At 48.5% G+C, this 27,983-nt stretch overlaps 2 protein-coding genes across 5 annotated transcripts in view; both read left to right on the forward strand.

Moving 5' to 3' along the window:
- LOC140424909 (LIM zinc-binding domain-containing Nebulette-like) overlaps positions 1-27,983 on the forward strand; it is a 524,814-nt gene that overhangs the window by 294,019 nt on the left and 202,812 nt on the right. For all 3 annotated transcript variants that reach the window (XM_072508537.1, XM_072508541.1, XM_072508543.1), the window contains exon 4: positions 15,459-15,566. In XM_072508537.1, the coding sequence (XP_072364638.1) occupies positions 15,459-15,566 (108 nt within the window). The remainder of the gene's footprint in view (positions 1-15,458; positions 15,567-27,983) is intronic.
- LOC140424908 (nebulette-like) overlaps positions 15,581-27,983 on the forward strand; it is a 124,101-nt gene continuing 111,698 nt past the window's right edge. The window contains exons 1-4 of one of the 2 annotated variants that reach the window (XM_072508534.1): positions 15,581-16,594; positions 16,729-16,788; positions 17,033-17,055; positions 19,166-19,249. In XM_072508534.1, coding sequence (XP_072364635.1) covers positions 19,231-19,249 — 19 coding nt within the window. In that variant the 5' untranslated portion in view covers positions 15,581-16,594; positions 16,729-16,788; positions 17,033-17,055; positions 19,166-19,230. Of the gene's footprint in view, positions 16,789-17,032; positions 17,056-19,165; positions 19,250-27,983 lie in introns of both variants that reach the window. The other variant, XM_072508535.1, reaches the window with a different exon arrangement.

Genomic DNA, 27,983 nt, shown 5'->3' on the forward strand with positions numbered 1-27,983 from the left:
CCTCACTACTCTTTGCGTAAAGAACCTACCTCTGACCTCTGTCCTATAACTTTAAACTGAGGGGTAATAGATATGTCCCCTCGTGCCAGTCATTTCCATCCGCGGGAGAAGGCTCTCACTGTCCACCCTATCCAACCCCCTGATCATTTTGTATGCCTCTATTAAGTCTCCTAACCTTCTTCTCTCCAGCGAAAACAACCTCAAGTCCATCAACCTTTCCTCATAAGATTTTCCCTCCATACCAGGCAACATTCTGGTAAATCTCCTCTGCACCCGCTCCAAAGCCTCCACGTCCTTCCTATAATGCGGTGACCAGAACTGTACGCAATACTCCAAATGCGGCCGTACCAGAGTTCTGTACAGCTGCAACATGACCTCCTGACTCCGGAACTCAATCCCTCTACCAATAAAGGCCAACACTCCATAGGCCTTCTTCACAACCCTATCAACCTGCGTGGCAACTTTCAGGGATCTATGTACATGGACACCTAGATCCCTCTGCTCATCCACACTTTCAAGGGTAGAGGGGTCAATTACTAGGGGGCATAGGTTTAAGGTGAGAGGGGCAAGGTTTAGAGTAGATGTAGGAGGCAAGTTTTTTACACAGAGGGTAATGGGTGCCTGGAACTCGCTACCGGAGGAGGTGGTAGAAGCAGGGACAATAGTGACATTTAAGGGGCATCTTGACAAATACATGAATAGGATGGGAATAGAGGGATACGGACCCAGGAAGTGTAGAAGATTGTAGTTTAGTCGGGCAGCATGGTCGGCACGGGCTTGGAGGGCCGAAGGGCCTGTTCCTGTGCTGTACATTTCCTTGTTCTTTTGAAATTAGTATTAGTAAGCAAATGGGGCTGGATTCTCCGCCGGCTGGACGCTCCGCTTTGCCGGCAGCCCAGGGGATTCCTGATGGTGTGGGGCTGCCCCACAATTGGAAACTCCATTCACCAGCCGGCGTAACAGAGCATCCCACCAGCGGGGTGAAACAGAAATGTAGCGCGGCGGGGCAGAGAATCCAGCCCATGGTTTTGGGGAAATTAATCGGATTGAAAGCTGCTAAATCTCCAGGCCTTGATAACCTTTATTCCAGAGTAGTTAAGGAAATGGCCCTAGAAACAGTAGGCCCATTGGTGGTAATTTTCCACAATCCTTCGGAGTCTGGAATAGTTCTTACAGATAGGAGGGTAGCGAATGTAACCCCATTATTCAAAAGGGGAGGTAGACAGGAAACAGGGAACTTATAGACCAGTGAGCCTAACGGTCGGCAGTAGTGAAGCTGCTAGAGAACGGAATCAAGGGTTTCATAGCAAAGCATTTGGAAAGCATTGGTATAATCAGACAAAGTCCGCTTTAGCATCGATTTACGAAAGGGAAATCATGCTTTACAAATCTAATGGAATTCCTTGAAGATGTAATTAGTAGAGTTGACCAGGGAGAACCGGTGGATGTGGTTTAGTTAGACTTTCAGAAGGCTTTAGACAAGTTCTCAGATAGTAATGTAAAGTTAAAGTGCATGGGATTGCGGGTAGTGTCTTGAGATGGATAGAAAGCTGGTTAGCAGACAGGAGGCAAAAATTGGAATAAATCTGCCTCTTTCCGATTTGCAGGCAGTGATTAGTGGGATACAGAAGGGATCTGTGCGAGATCCCCAACTGTTCGCATTTTATATTAATGATTTGGATAGGGGAACTAAATATATTATCTCAAAATTTGCAGATGATACAAAGGTGGGTGGGGGGGGTGAGCTGCGAGGGAGGATGCAGAGGTGCTTCAGCGGGATTTGGACAGGCTGAGTGAGTGGGAATATGCAGCATAATGTGGATAAATGTGAGGTCGTCTGCTTCGGTAGCAAAAATAGGAACGCAGATTATTATTTGAATGGGTGTAAATTGAGAGAGGTGGATACTCAGCGAGTCCTCATGCATCACTTGCTGAATGTAAGTGTGCGGATACAGCAGGCAGTAAAGAAGTCAAATGGTATGTTGGCCTTAATAGCGAGAAGATTTGAGTATAAAAACAGATGTTTTAGTGCAATTGTATAGGGCATTGGTGAGGTCACGCCTGGAGGATAGCAGGAATGAGGAATTTTAGATAGAAGGAAAGATTGGAGATATTGGGCTTGTTCTCCTTGGAACAGAGAAGATTAAGAGACAACATTATTGAGGTGTTCAAAATTCTGAACAATTTTGAAAGGGTAAAGAAGGATATTCTGTTTCCACTAGTTGATATGTCAGTGACTAGGGGCAAAATTCTCCGGTATCGGCGCAATGTCCGTCGATCGGCGCCAAAAACGGCGCAAATCAGTCGGGCATCGCGCCGCTCCAAAGGTGCGGAATCCTCCGCATCTTGGGGGGCTGAGCCCTAACATTGAGGGGCTAGACCCACGCCGGACTGATTTCCGCCCCGCCAGCTGGCGGAAGTGCCCCGCCAGCTGGCGCAGGAGCGTTAGCGGCCGCTCACGGCACCCCGCGCATGCGCAGTGGAGGGAGTCTCTTCCGCCTCCGCCATGGTGGAGACCGTGGCGAAGGCGGAAGGAAAAGAGTGCCCCCACGACACAGGCCCGCCCACGGATCAGTGGGCCCCGATCGCGGGCCAGGCCACCGTGGGGGCACCCCCCCGGGGCCAGATCGCCCCGCGCCCCCCCCCCCCCCAGGACCCCGGAGCCCGCCCGCGCCACCTTGTCCCGCCGGTAAGAGAGGTGGATTAATCTACGCCGGCGGGACAGGCATTCTTGCAGCGGGACATCGGCCCATCCGGGCCGGAGAATCGCGGGGGGGGGTCCCGGCAACCGGCGCGGCGCGATTCCCGCCCCCGCCGAATATCCGGTGCCGGAGAATTCAGCAACCGGCGGGGGCGGGATTCACGCCAGCCCCCAGCGATTCTCCGACCCGGCGGGGGGTCGGAGAATCTCGCCCTAGGAGCCACAATTTCAAGATGGTTAGCAAGATAGCTCAGAGTGAGATGAGGAGAAATGTCTTTACTCAGAGAGTTGTTGGGAGTTGGAATGCGCTGCCTGGGAGAGTGGGGGAAGCGGATTCCATAGGTTTCAGAAAGGAGCTGATACATATTTGAATATGGTGGATTTAGAGGGCTATGGAGATGGGGCTGGGGAACGGGACCAGCTGGGTTGCTCTTTTGGGAGTCGGTCCAGACATGATAGGCCGAATGGCCTCCTTCTGTGCTGTAAATAAAAAACAAACAAGATTCCTCAGGCATGAATTTCTCTGATCAGCCCAACATTTTTAAGGTGTTGTGCACGATTCAATCAAAAAATTTCAAAAGTGTTATTTTTTGCGACTTTAGCGGGGTAAGTCACGTCAGCTGCATTGGCTCGATCGCATTGTATTCCCTTGCGCTTGGTCCAAAATGAGCCCCCACATGAATTTCGGGCCCCGTTTACAAGGGGCAGCTACTTTTAAACTATCCCTCACCACTCAATTAGCCAAGAGACGAGGATGGCAGCGCGGAGACCTGCTCGTCGCTTTGGGGATGCTGACCGCACAAGGCTTCTGAACGCCGTTGATGAGAGGCGGGGTGAGGAATGCAACTGCAGTGAGTGTGGACAGCATGACCAGGACTGCCGTCCAGTATCGGAAGAAAATGAATGATCTCCAACGAGCTGCAAGGGTAGGTTGCCTACTTTCTGTTGGCATCAGTCCCACCTGCCACCCCTCAACTTTCCAAACCCCCCCTCCAATCGACTGGCTGACACTATGCCCGCTCCCAACATCTGATCTTCAAGTTTGTTCCGCAGAACCCCCTGGTACCCATCAGTGCAACCCCTTCATGTCTAGGCGTTGTGCCCACACATGCCACCTACCATAGACTCCCTGATCAATCAAGCATGTAGCTCACAATACCCTCTCTTTGTCCCCGCAGGAGAAGGTAGCTTATTATAAGAGGGAAAGAGCGAAAACAGCGGGGAGGGAGTGGGATGCCAGAGATCCGAGTCTTTATCTCGTGAGGAACATGTCCTGGAGATCACGGGGCTGCCCAAGACAGCAGACAGGAGACAGCAGTCGGAGATCTGCCAGATCCCAGGACACTAGTCCCAGCCAGACCCCGAGCATCTGGACAAGGTTCTCGCAGAGCTGATGCAGATGATAGGACACAGCCGTGAGATTCAGGAGACATTCCAACAACCGCAAGGCCGACTGGAGGAGTCCCAAAGGGTTCAGGTGCAGGAGATGCTGCCGGCAATGCGTGGAATCTGTCATAATATCCACTCATGTATATACTGAGATGCAGACAGGCAGTGATTGACACACCGTATGACCAGTAAGCACACAACACAGTGCAGCCAATCACCAGACAGGGCACTACCACTATAAAGCCAGAGGGCACTAGGTTTCCCGCTCTCTCGGGACCCAGCCACTGAGACAGTCAGAGTCCACGAGCTAGCAAATGCAAACACCATGCGGTAGCTAGTAAGTCTGGTCAGGCTACTACAAGGTCTCCAGTCAGTTCAGTATAGTGTCGACCCACAGCTGAATATGTGTGTTAGTTCAATTGTTGAATAAAACAGTGTTGGATCTTCTCCAGCGTTAGACTGCTGTTTCTAGCTTCCCTGCATCGAGTGCAGTCTACATCGAACCTACATGCCTAACACATCATGGTACCAGAATGATACTGATCTTGACGGACCTACCTCGAGTGAATCAGCATTGACCAGCAAGCTGCCATCCGGTGAAATGGAAAGCATCCAGCCTCCTCCGCAGCTCCGCATCTCCGGCAACCTCGGCGCCAATTGGAAAATCTTCAAGCTAAAGTTCCTCTTGTTCATCGAGGCCTCCGACCTCAAAGCAGCATCGGATGCCAGGAAGATCGCGCTATTTCTCTCCACCTCAGGGGACCACGCCATCCACATCTACAACTTCCTTACGTTCGCTGACAGCGAAGACAAAACAAAATTCAAAACAGTCCTGCTGAAGTTTGACAGCCACTGTGACATTGAGGTAAATGAGAGCTTTGAACAATACTTTTTCCAGCAGAGTCTTCAGGGTAAGGATGAACCTTTTCAGTCCTTCATGACCTATCTCCGCATCCTAGCGCAGTCATGTAACTATGACTCAACAGCTGATTCCATGATCCGGGATCAGATCGTTTTCGGGGTCCACTCCGATTCCCTTCGGCAGCAGCTCCTGAAAGTCAGACAGTTGACCCTCTCTGTCGCTATAGAGTCGTGCGTTGTCCATGAGCATGCTAAGAATAGTTACTCCCACATCAGGGCGGCAGAAACTGCAAAGTTGGCCTCCCACGAGGCGGAACGGGTGCAGGCCATTGCACAAATGCAGGGCCTGAGCATCGAGGAGAGTGGCCGTTTCGCACGCTTTTCCCGGGTCCCTGCGCATGCGCGCCACGACCGAATGGACGACGAGCCCTACAACCCGACTGCGCAGGTGCGCACGTCGACCGACCGCACTGCGCATGCGCGATGGCGCACGGAGCGTTCTGACGTCGGCGTCATGACGTGTCCAAATTGCGGCTCTGCCCATTTAAAGCGGCAATATCCGGCAAAAGTTCGCGAGTGTCTACAGTGTGGCAATCTTGGCCACTACGCAACCCTTTGTAGATCTGCTCCACCACTCAGCAGCCAGCAATCCCAGCTGCAGCGCAGAAGTGTCCACTCAATACCACAAGGCATGCCAGATTCCGATCCCGACAGCCCAACAGACCCTGATGCTGAGAGCCTCAAGTCCCCATACCGGGTGGGCATCATAACTACACATGTGCTGCCTTTCACCACAACGGTGAAACGCCTCTCGATCCTCAGTGTGGATCCCGATGACGAGTGGTGTGCTGTCCTCACAGTTAACAAGGCTCGCATCCGATTTAAACTGGACACCGGCGCATCAGCGAACCTCATCTCAAAATCCGACCTCGACACCATCCGCGCCAGACCAAGCATTCTTCCACCGGCCTGCCAGCTCCTTGACTACAATGGCAACGCCATAGCTGCCAGTGGCTCCTGTCAACTAGGGGTATCCAACAAGGCGATCAAGGCAACACTGCGGTTTGAAATCGTCGGGCCTGACAGAGCGTCCCTGCTCGGTGCTCGAGCCTGCAAGCTCCTGAACCTGGTTCAGCGAGTCCACACCATGTCATCATCACCGGCGACGGCCTCGCCTGATGGAAACTTGCAAGCCGACATAGATCACATTATCACGCAGTACCACAGCGTATTCGATGGAATGGGCACACTCCCATACCGATACAAAATCCTTCTCAAGCCGAACGCCACCCCTGTAATTCATGCACCACACCGGGTGCCGGCACCCCTCAAGGATCGTCTGAAGAAGCAAGTACAGGACCTCCAAGACCAGGGCATCATATCGAAGGTCACAGAGCCAACAGACTGGGTCCGCTCCATGGTCTGCGTAAAGAAGCCGTCAGGGGAGCTTCGCATTTGCATTGACCCTAAGGATATAAACCGCAACATCATGCGGGAGCATTACCCGATACCAAAACGTGAAGAGTTGGCCAGTGAGATGGCTCATGCCAAATTCTTTACTAAGCTGGACGCCTCCAAGGATTTTTGGCAAATACATCTGGGCGCGTCCAGTCGCAAGCTCTGCACGTTCAACACCCCGTTCGGTCGCTACTTCTACAACCGGATGCCTTTTGGGATCATATCTGCCTTCGAAGTATTTCACCGCATCATGGAGCAGATGATGGAGGGCATCGAGGGGGTGCGAGTATACATTGATGACGTAATTATCTGGTCCACAACCCCCCAGGAACACATTGTTCACCTCAAGCAGGTATTCCAGAGAATTCATGAACATGGTCTCCAGCTCAACAGGGCCAAGTGCTCATTTGGTCAATTGGATATTAAGTTCCTGGGTGATCACATCTCGCAGCAGGGCATGCGGCCAGATGCCGACAAGGTCTCACCAATCAACGCCATGAAGACCCCGGAGGACAAGAAGGCAGTCCTCCTCTTCCTCGGGATGGTCAACTTCCTCGGGAAATTCATTCCCAATATGGCATCCCACACCACGGCCCTCCGCCATCTCGTCAAGAAGTCGACGGAATTCCAGTGGCTGCATGAAGAGGAATGGCGTGAGCTGAAAGCAAAGCTCACCACAGCCCCGGTTCTAGCGTTCCTCGACCCAACCAAGGAAACCAAGATCTCGACTGAAGCAAGCATTGGGGCGGTGCTCCTTCAGCGAGATGACTCCGCGTCCTGGGCTCCAGTGGCGTACGCCTCCAGGGCCATGACGCCCACTCAGCAACGGTACGCTCAGATTGAGAAGGAATGTCTGGGCCTCCTGACAGGGATGGTCAAGTTTCACGACTACGTTTACGGCCTGCCAAAATTCACGGTAGAAACGGACCACAGGCCTCTAGTCCATATAATCCAGAAGGATTTAAATGACATGGTACCTCGGTTACAGCGAATTCTTCTTAAGCTACACCGCTATGACTTCGAACTTGTCGACATGCCCGGCAATGAGCTGATCGTTGCAGATGCCCTATCCAGGTCCATTACCACACCGTGTGAACAAAGTGACTTCATCTGCCACATAGAAGCAAAAGTGCAGTTGTGTGCCACCAACCTTCCGGCCTCTGACGAATGGGTGGTCCAAATTCGTGAGGAGATGGCCAAGAATCCTCTGCTGCAGCGTGTGATGCAGTACCTTACCAATGGCTGGCAGAAGGGACAATGTCCCCAGTCTATAACGTAAAAGACGACCTGACGGTGGTGGAGGGAATCCTTCTGAAACTCGACAGGATCGTAAATCCTCAGAGCATGCGGGCTATGGTCCTGGGTCAACTCCATGAGGGTCACCTTGGGGTCGAGATGCCGACACAGAGCTCGGGAGGCGGTCTATTGGCCGGGCATCAGCCAGGACATTGCCGACACAGTCCTCAACTGCCCTACCTGTCAGAAGTTTCAGCCAGCTCAACTCAAAGAAACGTTGCAGCAGCACGAGATTGTGAGCTCTCCGTGGTCCAAAGTCGGTGTACGTACTCCTGGTCGACTACTTCTCCAGTTACCCAGAAGTGGTGAAACTGTCCGACCTCACGTCGAAGGCGGTAATCAAAACCTGCAAAGAAACGTTCGCCAGGCATGGGATTCCGCTCACAGTAATGAGCGACAACGGTCCTTGCTTTTACAGCCAGGAATGGTCTGATTTTGCACAGTCCTACAACTTCCGTCACATAACCTCCAGTCCCCACTACCCGCTGTCAAACGGGAAGGCCGAGAAAGGGGTCCATATTGTAAAGCGGTTGCTGTGTAAAGCTGCAGACTCAGGCTCCGGCTTCAACCTGGCGATGCTGGCATACAGGGCAACCCCACTGTCCATTGGGTTGTCTCCAGCGCAGATGCTCATGAATCGCACTCTGAGGACCACAGTTCCAGCCATCCATGCTCCAGACCTTGACCACCTCACGGTCTTACAGAAAATGCAGCAGTCACGGGCCCAACAGAAGGCCACATATGATGCTCATGCCATGGATCTACCCGAGCTGGCCCCAACTGATCACATTCGTGTCCAGTTGCCTGAGGGCGGCTGGTCAGCCACAGCTATTGTGATCAAACAAGTGGCCCCAAGATCATTCCTTGTCTGCATGGCTGATGGCTCCCTGCTACGGCGCAACAGACGGGCACTGCGAAGATTTCCCTGCCCGCTACCTGACCAAAGTGCCGCCCCGCCTACGATGCTTCCTCCGGACGTACCCTGCCACGAGGTCACCGATCTACCAGCAATCCTGCCGGCCCATGCGACCACTGCGATGGCAGCGATCCCGCCTATCCACGTGCAGGCGGCTCCTGATCCACCTCTGCGGCGATCAACAAGAATTCGTCGCCCACCACAAAGACTGAATCTGTAGACTGGACTTCTGTACATGTTGTGACTTCATCGATTTAACCTCTATAAATATTGTTTTGTTTGCCATGTATCTGCACTATCGACACCTTCCTCTGTATATACGTTCATTTAGACACCTTGTGTATATAGTCAGGCATACGCACGCACACCTTAGTATTTATTTATCTAAAAAGAAAAGGGGAGATGTCATAATATCCACTCATGTATATACTGAGATGCAGACAGGCAGTGATTGACACACAGGATGACCAGTAAGCACACAACACAGTGCAGCCCATCACCAGACAAGACACTACCACTATAAAGCCAGAGGGCACTAGGTTTCCCGCTCTCTCGGGACCCAGCCACTGAGACAATCAGAGTCCACGAGCTAGCATAGTGCAAACACCATGCAGTAGCTAGTAAGTCTGGTCAGGCTACTACAAGGTCTCCAGTCAGTTCAGTATAGTGTCGACCCACAGCTGAATATGTATATCAGTTCTATCATTGAATAAAACAGTGTTGGATCTTCTCCAGTGTTAGACGTCTGTTTCTAGCTTCCCTGCATCGAGTGAAGTCCACATCGACCCGACCTGCCGAACACATCAGAATCCAGGCCAACACTGTGACGACCACAGTGGAAACCTGAAGCACGGTGTCCGCGCCTTGAGTGGTCGTGTCCAAGGCATTGTTCAGTCTGTGACGCTGATGCCTGAAGGCGTTGACGTGTTCCAGTTGATTAGAGACATGTCCCAGATGCAGATGGACTTTTTTGAGGCACTACAGAGTGTGGCCTAGTCACCGACGACTATGGCTGATGGCACGAACACTATGGTGCAATTAGTGGGGAACCTCCAGGCTTGGCAGAACCAGATGACTCATTTGGAACTCACTCCATGTGCAGTCACCCAGGGCCCTATGGGCAATCTCAGGGAGGAGGAAGCACTGTAGCCCAACCTGCAGCTTTCCACCAAGGAGACTAAGCGGTTTCCAGTTCTTCTAAGTCCCCCCTCCTGACAGCAGTGCATCTCAAGGGCAGTGGGCAGAACAGGGTGGCATTTGTGACACCTGTCAGTCGACCAGGACCATCTGGTTCCATGCCCTCCAGAGAACATCTGCCAAAGTCATCAAAAGGCCACAGGGTGCGGAAAGCAGCAAGCTGTCTCCGCCTCGGATGTGCATCCTAGGGGCACACCTAGACCAACACTAGATCACGACCATGGAAGATCAAGAAGAATGAGGAGCGGGGCGGCACGGTGGTGCAGTGGTTAGCACTGCTGCCTCATGCCACTGATAACCCGGGTTCGATCCCGGCCCCGGGTCACTGTCCGTGTGTGGTTGCCACATTCTCCCGATGTCTGCGTGGGTCTCACCCCCACAGCCCAGAGATGTGCAGGGTAGGTGGATTGGCCACGTTAAACTGCCTCTTAATTGGAAAAAAATTATTGGGTACTCTAAATTTATTTTTTAAAATAAATATAGAAGAAAGTGCATTATAAAATAGGGCTGAGTCAGCATGGCTTTGTCAATGGGAGGTCGCGTCTGACAAATCTGTTAAGAATTCTTTGAGGAAGTAACAAGGAAGTTAGACAGAGGAGAACTAGTGGACGTTATTTATTTAGATTTCCAGAAGGCCTTTGACAAGGTGCTGCATAGGAACTGTTAAATAAGTTACGAACCCATGATGTTAAGGCATGGATAGAAGATTGGCTGACTGGCAGAAGGCAGAGAGTGGGTATAAAGGGGTCTTTTTCAGGATGGCAGCCGGTGACTAGTGGTGAACCTCAGAGGCCGGTGCTGGGACCACAACTTTACACAATATACATTAATGATCTGGAAGAAGGAACTGAAGGCACTGTTGCTAAGTTTGCAGATGATACAAAGATCTGTAGAGGGACAGGTAGTATTGAGGAAGCAGGCGGGCTGCAGAATGACTTGGACAGGCTAGGAGAGTGGGCAAAGAAGTGGCAGATGGAATACAACGTGAAAAGATGTGAGGTTATGCACGTTGGAAGGAGAAATGGAGGGATAGACTATTTTATAAATGGGAAAATACTTAGGAAATCAGAAGCACAAAGGGACTAGGGAGTCCTTGTTCACGATTCTCTTAAGGTTAACGTGCAGGTTCAGTCAGCAGTTAGGGACGCAAATGCAATGTTAGTATTCATGTTAAGAGAGGGCTAGAATACAAGACCAGGGATGTACTTCTGAGGCTGCATAAGGCTCTGGTCAGACCCCATTTGGAGTATTGTGAGCAGTTTTGGGCCCCGTATCTAAGGAAGGATGGGCTGGCCTTGGAAAGGATCCAGAGGAGGTTCACAAGAATGATCCCTGGAATGAAGAACTTGTTGTATGAGGAACATTTGAGGACTCTGGGTCTGTACTCGTTGGAGTTTACAAGGATGAGGGGGGATCTTATAATAATAATCTTTGTCACAAGTAGGGATACATTAACACTGCATTAACATTTTCCGTATCAGCCTCCCCGAACAGGCCTCGTAAAAGTGCCCAAGGATGTTGTTGTCATGCACGGTTCCAGGGTAGCGGGCACAGAGGTGCATGATCCTGAGGCTGTGGTTGCACACGATTTGGAAATTCAGGGAGTGTAACCCCTTTCAGTTAATACAGGGTACTCCCTGATGCCCCGGTGTGTGGAGAGCGATATGCATGCCATTGATTGTCCCAGGCGATGGCTGCGTATCCTGCAGCCCAGGTATCTTCTTGGGTCTGGTCCGAGCCCAGGTCGCAGGTGATATAGTCTGATGTCTGGACACAGAGAGCATCCGTCACCTCCCGGATGTAACTGTGGGCCTGAAGATTGGCAATTGCCACACAGGCCCCCACTCAGCCTTGGAATGATCCAGTGGCACAGAGCTTTAGGGCTGCAGCAACCGTTATGGCCACCGGGAGCCGGTGTCCTCCTCCACGGGGTGCCATGTCCACGAGACTGTGGCACAGATACCGCAGTGCCTCCCTGTTGATTTGGAGTCTTCTGCTGCATATGCTGTCCCTCAGGTTACGGAAGGACCAACGATGGCTGTACACCTTGAGCCGTCACTGGCCTCCCCTTCTGGCCCCCTCCTCAGCCTGATGGGCAGCCAGGTCTTCGGGGTGTGTGGTGGCCCTCTGCACATGTGGAGATGCCTTCAGCCTGCGTTGGCATTGATGCCGTCTTCAGCGTCTTCCTATCCCGGCCGCTACAAGCACAGTGAGGGCAGCCTCCGCAGGCCCCACACCAGCAAACATATTTGTTTCTGGAAGGAATCGGAGGAAGAGAGAGGCTTTCATCCTGGGACCCTCAAATCCCTTAGGACTGCCCTGCCCTTATCATGACTGTCCCGCCTTCTCTCAGAGTGCCATCCAGCGAACCAGTTGTGCTGGAAAACTTCGCTCTGCACACTCACTCCAGGCCGGATCAAGAACCCGTAGACCCCAGACCTTCGAGAGGTTGTGCTCCGCTGCCCTCCTCTCATTCACACACTTACCCTTTGGCTTTGAGATCCTCAGTGGTGAAGCCCTGCTCTTTAGTGTTTAATTGTTGGCAGCTGCACCTATGTGCTGATGCTCCTCGAGTACAAGCACACTGTTCAGGCATCCAAGGTTGCTGGACATCCAGTCCATTAATCATCCTCTGAGGCATGGCACCTGTTTCTTCGAGGAGGCATTTGAAAGTTCAGGAGTGTGAAGTGCTATCACAGCTAACGAGGCTAATCCCTCATTTGAAATAGCCTTTAGCTGTGAAGCTAGAGGCTGCTCACAGTCAGGGGGTGAAATTGACTTTCATGAGAGAAGTTGCAGCAGGGCTCAGACCTGGGAGAGTTTGGTAGTACAGACAGGCTGAAGGTGTGGTTGCCCCTGCTATGGGTCTCCTCAATATTTAAAGATGGCTTGAAGGCATCACAGACACAAAGCTCCTCACTACCCCATAGGCCACGGCGACCTCCAACCTGACCCCTCCAACCTACTGAATGGCCCTCCCCCCGAGCACCGGACTAGCAGCTCGCCAAGATTCCTTAGACAGCACCTTCCAAATCCACGATCCCTACCATCTAGATGGACAGGAGCAGCAGATATATGGGAACCCCATCACGTGGAGTCAAGTCACTCTCCACCCTGACTTGGAAATATATCGTCACTCCTTCACTGTTGCTGGGGCAAAATCCTGGACCTCGCTCCCTAAGGGGTCAATCCAGAGAGAACTATTGAGAGTTTAGTAAAGTCCTGGACACTTTGGGCTGGATTCTCTGTTTGGGAGACGAAGTCCCCACATCGGCGTGAAAACGGTGGTGTTTTATGCCGGGACAATTGGCACAAAACGGCTACCGATTCCCCATTTTGCTGGGTGATAGCACGGAGACAGCGTAGAGCTCCCAGCTCTAGCTGCTGATACGGCTCGCGCCGTGCTTCATGGCGGACTCAGCTAGCGGACCCAGATGGCAAAATTAGTACCCCCTTCGGCCGCTCGTGCCCCCCGGGACGCCCGGCCCCAGTGGCCCCAGCCCCGAATGAAGCCCCCCCCCCCCCCGTGCCCTCCCCGACTGTGGCTGCGCCGGACTGAGTCTGCAGCTGCCACGCTAAGTTCACGACGGGTGAGATCACACGTGCCCACGCCGTCGGGAACTCGGCCGGTGTGGGACGGAGTATCACAAGGCGGCCTCGGGCAGTGAAATGTACAAACAGATGACCAGAAAAGCCAGTTTCAGTGAAGTTCCTGATCCACTGGAATAATGCTTTTTTTAAAAAAACCAAGTATCTCTTCTAGGTGGCAACTTTGTTTTCAGATTTGTTTTTGGGCTAACTTAGGAAGAAGACTCTGCCATGTGCAATTGATTTGCAGTTGACTCTGCTGAGATTTGTAATGTTTGCCAGCTAATTTATTGTGAAGATTATGAACACAATAATAATGGTCTGACAATACCACATAAATAAATCATTGCAATTTTAGATCATTGCTTTGTTTTACCCAGAAATCAATTTGACGGTTACTTTTTATTTGAGGCCATTAAAATATTTGATGCATATATGGACTGTGGTAGGCTATATTAGGGGTATCGCGGTACCTAGGTGGGATGTACCTTATACTGTAGTATGAGTGGTAGAACCTGCCTGCTGGTTCCACCCAGCAGATGGAGCATAAGAGCCTGTGTTTCACCCACAGCAGTCATTCTGTACCGGAGCTGCTCGGGTAACTACTTGTTCATTAAAGCCTTCAATTGGACTACAATCTCGCTTCAGTAGTGATTGATCGTGCATCATGGACTTGCAGAAAGCATTTGATAAAGTTACACATAATAAACTTGTTTGCAAAATTAAAGCCCATGGGATTAAAGACAGCATGAATATTAAATTTGCTAAGGGACTGAAAACGAGAGAATAGCGATGAACAGTTGTTTTTCAGAGTGGAGGGAAATATGCAGTGGCATTCCCATGAGAGTTAGTTTTGGGAATAACTTCTCTTTTTTGAAATATAGTAATAAACTGGACTTGGAAATGCAGAGCATAATTTCAAAATTTGCCAATGATACAAAGCTCAGAAATATAATAATGTGGTGGATTGTACCAGGCTTCAGGAGGACATAGACAACTGGGGCTGGATTCTCCACCGGCGGGATGCTCCGATTTGCCGGCAGCCCAGGGGTTTCCCGACGGCGTGGGGCTGCCCACAGTGGGGAACCCCATTGACCTCCTGGTGTAATGGAGCCTCCCACCGGCGGGGTGAAACAGAAATGTGGCGTGCGAGGCGGAGAATCCAGCCCCTGGTAAAATGAGCAGACTTGTGGCAGATGACATTTAACAGAAAGATATGTGAAGTGGCACATTTTAATGGAACGAATGAGGAGAGGCTGTATAAACTGAATTACCCAATTCTAAAGGAGGTACAGGAACAAAAGTACCTGTAGTGTACGCGCAGAAATCTTTAAAGATGGCAAGACAAGTAAAGAAAGCTGTTACAAGCTTTTGGAATTCTTGGCTTTCCAAATTGAGGAACATGGAATACAAAAGAAAGAAAGCAATGCTAAAACTTCATAACTTGATAAAACACTGGCTCAGCCTGGGCTGGAGTATTATTTGGAGTAGATGCAGAAGAGATTTACTGGAATGGGACCTGGGATGAGAGTTTCAGAGACTGGAGACGCTGGGCTGTCTGCCTGAGAGCAAAAAGGTTTTTGAGAGAGAATTTGATGGCCATGTTCAAAATCATGAAGTGTTTTGATAAGAGTCAAGAAGGAGAAATTGTTCTCTGTTTGTGAAGGGTTTGTTAATCAGAGAACACAGACTTTAGTCACTGGCAAAAGAATCCGAGACAACATGAGGAAAGTGTTTTTTATGCAGCGAGTTGTTGTTATCTGGTATGCAGTGCCTGAAAGGACGGTGGAAGCACAGTCAATAACAACTTTCAAAAGGTAATTTGAGAAACATTTGAAGGGAAAAATATTTACAAGGCTATGGGGAAAAAGCAGGGACATGGGACTAATTTCATGGCCCTACCAAAAAACCAACACAGGATCCTAAATGGCCGTCTTCTGTTCTTTATCATTGTGCAAATCTAAATATGTCTGACAAAGAGGGGCAGGAATAATGAATTAACTTGTTTACTTTGATGTGCATGCTTTGAATTATATTTTCTTTTCCTTCCAGGCCAAGTACAAAGAAGACTTTGAAAGGAACCGGGGAAGAGGATTTAGCATTGTTACTGACACTCCTGAACTGCAGAGATTAAAAAGAACTCAAGAGCAAATCAGTAACGTATGTAATGTTCTGTGTGAGAACATGCATGAGGACAGTTTTTTTTCTTGTTTTGTTTATATATTGTTGACAATGGAGATGCAGTGTTAGGTGAGAATGCATGTGTGAATGGTGATAAAAGAATCCTTGGATATAGAATGTGGAATGATTAGGGAACACCAGATGATTTACCAGACTACCTCGTTTTTGTTGCCATATACAATTCATCCTACCAGGAAGTAATGTTGTATCAGTGTATTTATTTATACAATTAGAGTCCTCGGATAATGAGAATAACCTTTATTTCATGTGGATTCTGGAATGCATGTGAGGCTGCGAGAGTGTTTTGTGACATACACATGGACATCTATGCACCAAAATGCACCATACATCATATGAATGTAACCATCACAAATTGATTCAAAACAAAAAATTGTTTAAAACTGCAATAATCTTGCTTTTCTTTTAAAAATTGCATTGACTTTTTTTCCCATCTCTTAATCTCTGAAGGTCTGTGCAGAATGAGGGGATGTTAGGCTTTCTTGATCTTCCACTACCTGAATTAATTCAAGTTCAATACATCTTATGTTAAGTAAAGGTACCTTCACACAATCTGTTCCTCTGCCTGTGCATTGTCTGTTGAAGACCACATGAATGGTTTGAAATTTATATCACTGAATTTCACTTTTAAACAATCTATTTGTCTGTTTAAAAGAAAAGCCAAATTCCAGTTCAATTATTTTACGAAGTAAGAAAATTGTTGCGATTAAATCAGAATTCTTGTGGTCTTTAAGAATTGTGTAAATGCAGTGGATCACTTAACTTAAGCTGCATGAACTAATAACATTAACATGGAACTGTTTGGCTGAGCACAATGGATTTTTCTGGTGTTTGCTATTACCAAGAATTGTTTTCACACCACTCCCAAGGATCATTAAGGCACATTGACAGCACAATTAATCATTTTGAGTTGAACGTTTTGAGTTTCACAAGTTAATCTTCAGTGCATCTACAAAGACTAATGGGCATTGAAAATATCGTGAAAAAAGGTAGGCCTTTTTTATTTGAACTTCTTAAAAAGTTGATTAAGTTTGTGCTATGAACTGATTAATTGAATCAATCTAAATATTTTTTCTGTATAGGCAGTGAACATTGAATAGTTTTAATTTCTTGTTTATTACAGAAAAGCCACAGTCACCAAAATCAAACCCTGAAGGCGCAATTTGTGAAATATACCCTTAAAGTGAGTTAACATGTACTGAGAATGGTATGTGGACACAGTAAGGTGATCAATCGTGCGAATAAATGTACATCTGCATACTATTAAATATCAGAAAATGTTTGCCGTGCGGATTATGTTAACACTTGTTAATTGATCTTTGGCGAGTTGACTATGTTTGCAGGGCATAAAATGACATTAGCTGCTCTTGAGTGCTGTATGTAATGAGATAATGTGAGTAATTTCCTCATTCTTTTTGCTAATATAGATATCAAAAACAGGCATTTCAAGGTAAGATGTAGTGTGACTGTAATTTCCAGTTTTCCTGTGTTCCAACATTATGTTTTGACAGAACAACATATATCACCATTACAAATATTCTTCTAAGTATAACAGGCAGCTTTGGTTAAGTTACGGACAGTTTTATGCTGTAGATTGGCACCCAGCTACAAGGGTTGGGTTGAAAGAAACACAGAAAATGTTTGATATACTCAGCAGGCCTGGCAACATTTGTGCAGAGAGGAACAAAGTTTGGTTCATGATCTATCATCAGAGAAGAAGCACAATGTTGAGTTCAACTAAATAATTTCTTGGAGATGCACACAATTGGCGAGGATTAAAAGAGTTAGGGTCATTCTGTTATCCTAGAATCCACATTCAGATTGGTGAACTGAAAGGGAAGGCTCAGTTTATTGAATATTAAAATGTTGATACTGTGCCAATCACATTATGGGTTCGTGTGCATGCATTATTTTGTATCATCTATTATTGCAAACATAGTAACTGACTTTAATTCTCTGGAAGCGATTTTCAGCTCGCCCTTAGCCGTCAGCGAGAACAGCAACACAGTGGAAAATCCTGTGAGAATTTGAAAATGTGATTCTCACCGGTGAGATAGCGTTTCCTGATTTTCCATGCCCCTCGTCGGTGACGCAACAACGACAGGAACCTCATTTAAATACATTTTAGTATACTTAACCCCTCCCACCCGCCACATGATCTCCTCCATTGAATATTCATACCTTGCTGGAATGACATCATGTCGGTGAGGTTTACAGCAGGTTCTGAGAAATGTGCTTCAGTCAAGGGGATCCCCCGGGGGCAGGCACAAAGTTAAGTACCCCCCCTAGGGGGAGGGGAAAGCTGCCCCGCTGGCACAGGTTTGGGTGTGCCAGGAGCACTGCCAGGGCAGACCCCCCTGGGGAGCACCATGGTTCGTGTTATGTTTGTTGGGGGGGGGAGAGGTGCTGATTGTGGTGAGGGGGGAAGGGGATAGAGCCCCGATGCTGATGGTTGGTGGGGAATGGAGAACCTGATGGTTATGGAGGGGAGGGGAGCCCGTGGTGGAGCTGTTCTGATCAGGGCCCCCTTTTTAAAGGGTGTCCTGTACCCGTTGGAGCCGGCCTTACTGTCTCTATTTGGCCTCGCCCCGCCACAGTGATGGCCTAAAATGCGGCCATTGTATTTTTTTTCCAGAGAGTCTCAAAATCTGGACAAAAACTTGGCTGTGCAGCTGGAGAGCTACACGCTGGGTTTCAGTCAGAGCCTGATACTCTGGAAAATATATGGGAAAATTCCACCCTCTATGTGCATTTATGTGCCAATGCAATCCTGTGATTTACTTTTGTTTGTTGGTGATGACACTGATGGTGAACAGGAAATCAGTAGACAGCTGGTTAAAAGGACAATGATTGTGCTACAGTAACCTTAAAATTACTGGCAGGCTACTGTGCCACATTACTTGCAACGTTGAAAGGCTTATGCCCTCCTGTCTATTCTAAGATTGAACCTATTCCAAATTTTAGGATGGGCTCATAACATAAAGGCAACCTCACCTGCAGCATTAATGCAGACTGAGGAATTTAGCAATGGAAGCTAAATTAGAGGTCCTTATTTTTTTAAAAACTGAGTTATGTAGTGGCATATTGGTATTGTCACTGGACTAGTAATCCAGAGACCCAGGGTAATGATCTGGGGACCGGTCACTGCATGAAGATAAAAATCAAACGGGTATTGCTTTTCCCTTATTGAAGCAACTATTAAAAAGGTTTTCTCTTTTAGTCTTAGCGGACATTTACAAATTACTGGTGCCTAGGATGCACTAATCAAAAACAACTCTGTACCATCCGTTCTTGATTAGAATAACTTGTAAACCTGCCACTGTGTTCTATTCCAGCAGTTCTTCGCAGGAAATGCTGCATTCAGCTTAAGGATATACAAACCCATAACACAAATTAAGTGAAATGATTTGGATTTAAGATCAGAATAAAAGAACTGTATGGACGTTTGGCAATGTAATTAAGATGCATGGAGAAACCATGAAGAATATTACTTCAAAAGTATTCAAAAACAATTATCATCACTAATTTTCTTTCCATTAAGAATTTGCATTTTATTACAGAATAAATGTTTTCCTTGATGATTTGAGAGAAAGAATTGAAGAACTGAAGTCTGCTGGATACCACCATGAGAAGGAACGTTACCAGTGAGTTTATTAGTCATACCTTGACTCCAGTTAATGAAAATATTGTTCTTCGTGACATTGAGTAAAGCAGCAACAGTGCTTCATGACTATCAGAATAATGTCTACATACAATTTTTAAATATGTGGATTTCCTTTTACAAAAAGATCAGTTAGTTTTAATTGAATATATTTTGTGTGAAACTTCCCAGTGAAAGTTTACTGTGGTAAACCATAAACAAATTATTTGATGCGCCACAAAATCAGTTGTTCAATTTTGGGTGATTTTTCCCGCCGGCACGTGATACTTACCCTGCGCATGAATATTAATGTATGAGGAGTCCTCGGTATTGGGCCTTGGCATTATTCCTCATATCAGCAGCACGATGCGAGGAGTAAGTGATAGAAGTCCCATTGCTGCAAGAGTCACAGTGACTAACAGGTATGTTATCAGTGGCCTGATGTAATGGCGATCCACAGGTTATGGATCAGTGATCGTGAGATGGGGGATTGCAGCCCACATGCAAGTGATCGTGGGATTTGGATTTGGGGAGGGGTCTCGGAGTTCTCCTATTTACATATGCAAAGGATCTAATGCATGTTTGGGATGTAGGTAAAGGGCATATCGTGTTTGTCCTTAGCAGTGTTCATGTTCTTCCCACACATAAGTTAGGGAGAGGCTGTTTTTTCCAGATACTAGGCTACTGTTCTTTTTAGAACAGAACAGAGCTGTAGTCAGCTGTGCTGAAACTTGAGGAATGATCTTATCTCTGCCTGCCGAGAAACTGGATAGTTAAATTGAGTTACCCCACCATTTATGCTCTGGGTTGCAATTTGTACCTCCTTTTTTAAGCAGGTATGGGGAATTTTGATGGAAGACATGGGGCCCTTCTTGAAATATCCAGATCAGCTTTTGATGACATTAGGATCAGACTAAATATTTTTCTTGAGTCTGTACGGCCGTGGCTGCCCATTAGCCCAACCAGACAGCAAGAGGAGCTGTGGCCATTTTGTTTTGTCTTCTTTGATGGCGAGGAGGAACTTCAAGAAAAACTGAGGTTCCCTAATGTGATGCCAAAAAGGAAGAGGTGATACCCAAAGGGCATTGTTTTAAAAAAATAAATTTTTAGAGTATCCAATTCATTTTTTCCAATTCAGAGGCAATTGAGCGTGTTCAATCCACCTACCTTGCACATCTTTGGGTTGTGGGGGCGAAACCACGCAAATACTGGGAGAATGTGCAAACTCCACATGGACAGTGACCCAGAGCCGGGATCGAACCTGGGACCTTGGCGCCGTGAGATTGCAGTGCTACCACTGCGTCACCGTGCTGCCCGAAGATGCGCATTGTTACCAGAGGATTGTTATCCTCCAGGGAGGGCTAATCCAAGAAGTGCACAAGTATGAAATCTGAGTCAAGGCTTTATTCTTCCAAGAATACAAAATCAATTTCTGGGCAAACAACATTAGCACTGATAATTCAGAACAGGAAGCAGGGGGAAGGGGAGAGTATATCCCAAGAGGTCCAGCTTTGTTCTTTGGGTCTTAACAAACATTTGATCGAAAATGATCTGGAATTGAAAAGACCTTTTGCCTGGAATTGAATTATTTTGGGAACTAGAAAGAACAATTCCCTCTACTGTAGATAACACCGAACCATACTTCCGCAATAGACACTGAATTTATATGTACATCCAACGTTGCCTTCTGTGGCATGGCATTTTATATTCATGTTTTCTGCAGGTCAACATTGTGTCTGTATTCTTTGTGCATTTTGTGATACATTTTGTTATAGCCTGCCTACTTACCATTGGCTGGGGACTAATGACTATCCCACAATCCTGTGGGAGTATGAGCTTCCCCAATGAGGGGGGTGGAGAAACCACTTGTAAACTCCTAGTATAAATAAAGCTGGCCAGTTCAGGAACCAGCAGGAAGGAGTATGTAGCAAGGGAAGTTACTGCTACTGTTATGTACATATGTTATAGTAAATAAATGTTATTACTTTGTATCCTTAAAACTCGTGCTGGATTCTTCGTGGCCCTTACAAAACTGGCGACGAAAGTTAAAGTGAATAGCTGTCTACACTGCTGAAGCCACCTCCCTGGATTTTTGTTGGATACAGGTTGGAAGTTGTTTTCTATTATACCATGCCTCTGTACGGACATTTGGATGTTTTTGATGCTGCGCTGGAAAGCTGGAACCAGTACACACAACGGATGCGTTACTATTTCCGGGCAAACAATATCACCGAAAACGAGCGCCAGGTGGTCATATTGCTCACCGCCTGCGGCCCGCATACGTTTGGGGTGATTAGGAGCCTTACGTACCCAGCTGCGCCGGACACCAAAACGTTTGATGAACTTGTGAATATAGTGGGGCAACATTTTAACCCAACCCCATCCACGATAGTCCAGTGTTACCGGTTTAATACCGCTGAGAGGACCCCTGGAGAATCCCTTGCCGATTTTCTATCCAGGCTACGCAGGATTGCGGAGTACTGTGACTATGGTGAGACCTTGTCAGAACTGTTACGCGACCGTTTGGTTTGCGGTATTAACAATGCGGCCACCCAGAGAAAGTTGTTAGTGGAGCCAACATTGACTTTTCAACAGGCCATTCAAATAGTATTGTCCCGAGAGAGCGCAGAGCGAGGAGTACAGGAGCTACAGGGAATGGAAGTGCATGCCTTGGGGCGCAACCCCTTCCGTCCGAAAATGTTCCCCCGCACTCCTGCGGCACCTTGGGCGAGGCAACGTCCGGACCGATGCCAGTGGCCATCGGACATCCCTCCCCGAAGGGAGCCTTCTCAAGAGCCAATGGATGAGGAGCCATGTCCGTGTCAGACTTGTAGGCGCCAACCCCGTCGCGGACGGCAGTCCTGGGGGCGCCAGAGGCGCCGTCGTTCCGACCGAAACTGGGACCAGCCCAGGGGCCGTAACTGGGACCAGCCCAGAAGCCGTACCTTCCATGTGGATGAACCTGCGGCGACTACTCCTGAGGACATGGAGACGGAGGACGACTGCCTGCAGCTGCATTGTGTGGCAGCTCCCCGTGTGGGCCCCCATTAAGGTGACAGTACGGGTCAATGGCCACCCGCTTGAGATGGAGTTGGATACTGGCGCAGCGGTCTCCGTGATCGCCCAGAGGACATTCGACCGCATCAAGCAAGGTATACAGACCCTTACATTAACCGACTCACAGGCCAGGTTGGCCACCTACACGGGGGAACCACTGGACATTGCAGGAACTACAATGACCCCTGTTGTTTATGGACGCCAGGAGGGGCGTTTCCCACTTATCGTGGTGCGCGGCCATGGGCCCAGCCTGTTGGGTCGGGACTGGTTGCGCCATTTGCGGTTGCAATGGCAGCACATCCTCCAAACAGTTTCTGAAGGGTTGACTGAGGTGCTAGGACGATACCCAGATGTATTCCAGCCTGGTTTGGGGAAAATAAAAGGGGCCGTAGCCCGTATCCAAGTTGAACCAGGAGCCACGCCGCGCTATTTCCGGGCGCGCCCAGTGCCTTACGCCTTGCTCGAGAAGGTAGAAGGGGAGCTCACTCGTTTGGAGAGTTTGGGTATTATCAGGCCCGTCCGTTTTGCTGACTGGGCAGCACCAATTGTACCTGTAATGAAGCCAGATGCCACAGTTCGCTTGTGTGGCGACTATAAACTTACAGTGAATACGGTTTCCCGACTCGACCGATATCCAATGCCTCGCATAGAGGATCTCCACGCGAAACTTGCAGGTGGAGTCTCGTTCACAAAATTAGATATGAGTCACGCCTACCTGCAGTTGGAGCTGGACCCTGCCTCCCGACCATATGTAATGATTAATACACACCGGGGCCTGTATGAATATACACGGTTGCCCTTTGGAGTATCCTCTGCCCGCGCAATTTTTCAACGTGTTATGGAGGGCATTTTGAGAGGTTTACCACGTGTGGCTGTCTACCTAGATGACGTTTTGATTACAGGGATGTCGGAGCAGGAACATTTGGAAAATCTGGAGGCTGTCCTTAAGACGCCTTTCGGAGGCTGGAATCCGTTTACGTCGCACAAAGTACGTATTTCAGGCAAAGGAAGTAGTCTATCTAGGTTATCGGGTGGACCGCGAAGGTCTGCACCCCGTCGCAGAGAAGGTGCGTGCAATTCAACATGCCCCCGCCCCGATTGACACTTCGCATCTTTGTTCTTTTCTCGGTCTCGTAAACTATTACGGGAAGTTCCTCCCCAATCTGGCAACTACGCTGGCCCCTTTGCACCTTCTGCTAAAGAAAAATCACACCTGAGTTTGGGGTCAGCTGCAAGAAACCACTTTCCGGCGGGTAAAGCAACAATTGTCGCCATCTGGGTTACTAACCCACTATGATCCTGGAAAGCCTTTGCTCGTCACATGTGATGCATCCCCGTATGGTATTGGGGCCGTTCTGTCCCACAAGATGGAGAACGGGGCCGAATGACCGATAGCTTTTGCCTCCCGCACATTGACTGCAGTGGAGACAAAGTACGCGCAGATTCAGAAGGAGGGCCTGGCAGTGGTTTTTGCGGTGAAACGCTTCCACCAGTACATGTACGGCTGCCATTTCACCATCGTGACTGATCATAAGCCCCTGCTGGGACTTTTCAGAGAGGATAAGCCAATACCGCCCATTGCTTCTGCACGGATCCAGCGCTGGGCTTTGTTGCTTGCTGCATACGAGTATTCTCTGGAGCACAAACCAGGTACGCAGATAGCAAATGCCGACGCACTGAGCCGATTGCCTTTATCGACCGGCTCCATGTCGACCCCCACGACCGGTGAAGTGGTTGCAACCCTAAATTTTATGGACACCTTGCCTGTCACGGCATCACAGATCCGTGAGTGGACCCAGACGGAGCCAGTCCTGTCAAAGGTTCGGCACATAGTCCTGTATGGTGGGAAGCATAGACAGCTCCCAGGCGAGTTGCGGGCAATTTCCTCCAAGCTGTCAGAATTCAGCGTGGAAGACGGCATCCTCGTGTGGGGGATGCGTGTGATTGTCCCGGAAAAAGGCCAGGAGCTGATACTATCAGACTTGCACAATGGGCATCCAGGCGTGACCAAAATGAAAATGTTGGCCCGGAGTTATGTCTGGTGGCCAGGCCTCGACACCGACATTGAGACGGTGGCCCAAAACTGCTCCATTTGCCAGGAGCATCAGAAGCTTCCGCCGGCCGTGCCCCTACATCACTGGGAATGGCCAGGGCGGCCTTGGGCACGCTTGCATGCAGATTTCGCAGACCCTTTTCAAGGATCCATGTTCCTTCTACTAATTGACGCCCAGTCCAAATGGCTAGAGGTGCATAAGATGCAGGGGACAACGTCCTGCGCAACAATTGAAAAGATGCGTTTATCGTTTAGTACGCATGGCCTCCCCGAGGTGCTGGTCACGGATAACGGCACTCCATTCACGAGTGAGGAGTTTGCGAGGTTCGCGAAGGTGAACGGCATCCGCCATATCCGCACTGCCCCTTACCACCCGGCTTCAAATGGGTTGGCAGAGTGCGCAGTGCAGACATTCAAAAGAGGTCTAAAGAAGCAGTCTTCCAGATCAATGGACACGAGACTGGCTCGCTTTTTGTTTACGTACAGGACCACCCCCCATGCAGTGACTGGGGTAGCTCCCGCAGAACTCTTAATGGGCCGGAGACTTCGCACCCGCCTTAGTATGGTTTTCCCGGACATTGGCGCAAAAGTATGCCGCACACAAGAACGGCAGGGACAGGGATTTTCTCGGCATCGGCCGATTCGGCAGTTTGCGCCCGGTGACCCAGTGTTCGTTCGGAATTTTGCTGGTGGTGCCCAATGGGTTCCTGGTGTAATCGTTCGCCGAACGGGCCCTATATCTTACCAAGTGCAAGCCCAGGGTCGTCTCCAGCGAAAACATGTAGACCACGTTCGGTCCAGAAGACCATCCCCTCAAAAGATTCCCCGCCCCCGGAGCTCATTTCAACAGCCGCAGAGACCAGAGACAAGGGAAGGTAGTCCTTACAATCTTCCACTGGTGCCTCACTCTAAGCCTGCGCAGGTCGTTACGGGACCAAATGGAGATAGAGACGCTGACATGACGGAGGCAGCAGACTCTGACTCCGAGATGGAGACACAGGATGCATCAGAGGGGGAATCCTCGGGTCCACGGGCCGTGGATGTACAACCGCGCCGTTCATCACGGAAGCGCCGGTCTCTGTCTCGTTACACGCTGCCTGATCCAGCGCCGCGTGCAAATGGTGTCCGACCTGCGGCCAAACGAGTCCGATGCCCTCCTTCGCCATGGTCTTCGGTGGATTCCTTAGACTTTGGGGGGGAGGGATGTTATAACCTGCCTACTTACCATTGGCTGGGGACTAATGACTATCCCACAATCCTGTGGGAGTATGAGCTTCCCCAATGAGGGGGGCGGAGAAACCACTTGTAAACTCCTAGTATAAATAAAGCTGGCCAGTTCAGGAACCAGCAGGAAGGAGTATGTAGCAAGGGAAGTTACTGCTACTGTTATGTATGTATGTTATAGTAAATAAATGTTATTACTTTGTATCCTTAAAACTCGTGCTGGATTCTTCATGGCCCTTACAAAACATTTCCAATTTGCTTTGTAAACTGAGTATGATTTGTGTGTGGTGTATTACTAAACATCGTACATTGAAAACTTGAAAACAAATTATTCCCTCAATAAGCAGCAAAACAACATTTGGTTACTGTACATACAGCGATGTGCATTTCTAGTGATTGGTTAAAAATACAGTTGAACAATTGATCCAAAATAGGTAAGCATTTTCAGATTGTGCGTTTATTTGAGTTTTAAAAAAGTCTGCAAGGCTGTTGCTTGCTGATTCAAATGGAATAGAATATGGGCCAATAGGAGATATAACATAAATTTGTGAAGTATAATTATTGTAATAAACGTGAAATAGATTTGGAGTTAGTAATTGCTTTTCGTACTTTATTTAAATCTTCGTTCAGTAGAAATTGTGTAGATTCTGCAAAAATGTCACTCTGCAGCCAGTTGCTGAGAAGTATTGAAGAATGGCTTGGTGACTCGTAGGAAAAGGCAAGTTTATTTACAATTTTGAATAACACTTACAGGGGAATAAAATTATAGGGCTACGTGGGAAGAGCTGGGAACTGGAATATATTGGATAGCTCTAGTAAAGAGCCAACACATGTGCAATTGTTTGAACGGCCACTTTTTGTGATGTATCATTCTATGAGCGGCTGAAATTTTAAAACATAACCATTTTGTTACAATCCCTGTGCGGCACTGTAAACCAAAATAACCTAGTTCACCAAATCACCCCCTTATGAAGACATTATCATCAAAAGATTCCACTTTTTGTAACTATTACTTTAAAACAAATTCAAACTATTGCAAATAAACATGAATAAACAGGCAAATGATACTTCAGATTAAAAGGTAAATTTCACTTTAAATAATCAATGCAACAAACGTCACACACAACCACAAGCATTCACATTTGTTCCCGTAAGCATCTGGCACAACATTACTACGCAGTTCCCCAATATGCTGCTCTTTATTCATGCAGAGTAGGTCAAGAGCTTCTCCAACAACCGCTTTCACCACCTTCATCAGCAAGGCACACTTTCCATAGAATCCCTACAGTGCGAAAGGAGGGCCATTTGGCCTATCAAGTCTGCACCGACCCTCCGAATAAGCACTCTACCTAGGCCCAGTCCTCCGCCCTTTCCCCAGAACACCGTGCATTGATCATGGCCAATCCACCTAACATGTGCATCTTTGGTCTGTGGGAGGAAACTGGAGCACCCAGTGGGAACCCACACAGACATGGGAAGAACATGCAAATTGTACCCTGGTCAATTCTGGCCTTGGGTGATTGCCTAGTGGAAATTGCACGTTCCCCCCATGTCTTCATGGGTTTTCTCTGGGTGCTCACTTTCCTCCCACAGTCCAAAGATGTGCAGGTTAGGTGGATTGACAATGTTAAGTTGCCCTTTAATGTCCAACAGGTTACGGGGATAAGGTGGGGCGGGTGGAAAGGGGAGTGGACCTGTGCAGAGTGTTTTTTCTGACAGTCGGTGCAGATTTGATGGGCCAAATGGCCTCCTTTTGCACTGTGGGGATTCTATGATTCTCTGTTGATTTCACACAGTCACCCAAGACTGGAATTGAACCCGGGTCCCTGGTGCTGTGAGGTAGCAGTGCTAACCTCTGCGCCACCGTACTGCCCACTTCTCTGAACCCTCTTTACCTCTGCTCATGACAGTCCTGGTGGTATAATTTTCCCGGGTTCCTTTATGAACTGACCAATCAACAATTCCCTAGTTCATGGTGTGGCCATTTCTGGGGCAGGATAATCAGATGGAGGCTGGGTATAAAGCTACTTAAGGGCCTCAATTGAGGCAAGGGCAAATCTGCCACCATTGGTCTCACCTGTCCCACATAAAATTGAGGATAGGTTGGGAGGGCAGGAGGGTGGTGGGAGGCAACCCGGGGAATATTAATACCCCCTGCCAACGTGTAAGCCGCAACAGAGGACCATAAAATTCTGCCCCTGGTCAAACACCCAGTTCTTTAGCATCTCTGAGCTGGTCAGACTGTTTTCCAGGTTTTAGACCTTGTTAGGCAGCACACACTGCCTCCTGGAGCTCTTGTTTACTTGACAGCAGTAGTTTCTCTGTAGGTTCTCTGTCTGTCTTCTTTGTGTCTGACCAAATGGCTTTTTTTGTATCTCAATTTCCTGTTGGTCCTGTTGCCAGA

The sequence above is a fragment of the Scyliorhinus torazame genome, chromosome 6 (genome assembly GCF_047496885.1).
Source record: "Scyliorhinus torazame isolate Kashiwa2021f chromosome 6, sScyTor2.1, whole genome shotgun sequence".
NCBI classification, from domain to species: Eukaryota; Metazoa; Chordata; class Chondrichthyes; order Carcharhiniformes; family Scyliorhinidae; genus Scyliorhinus; species Scyliorhinus torazame.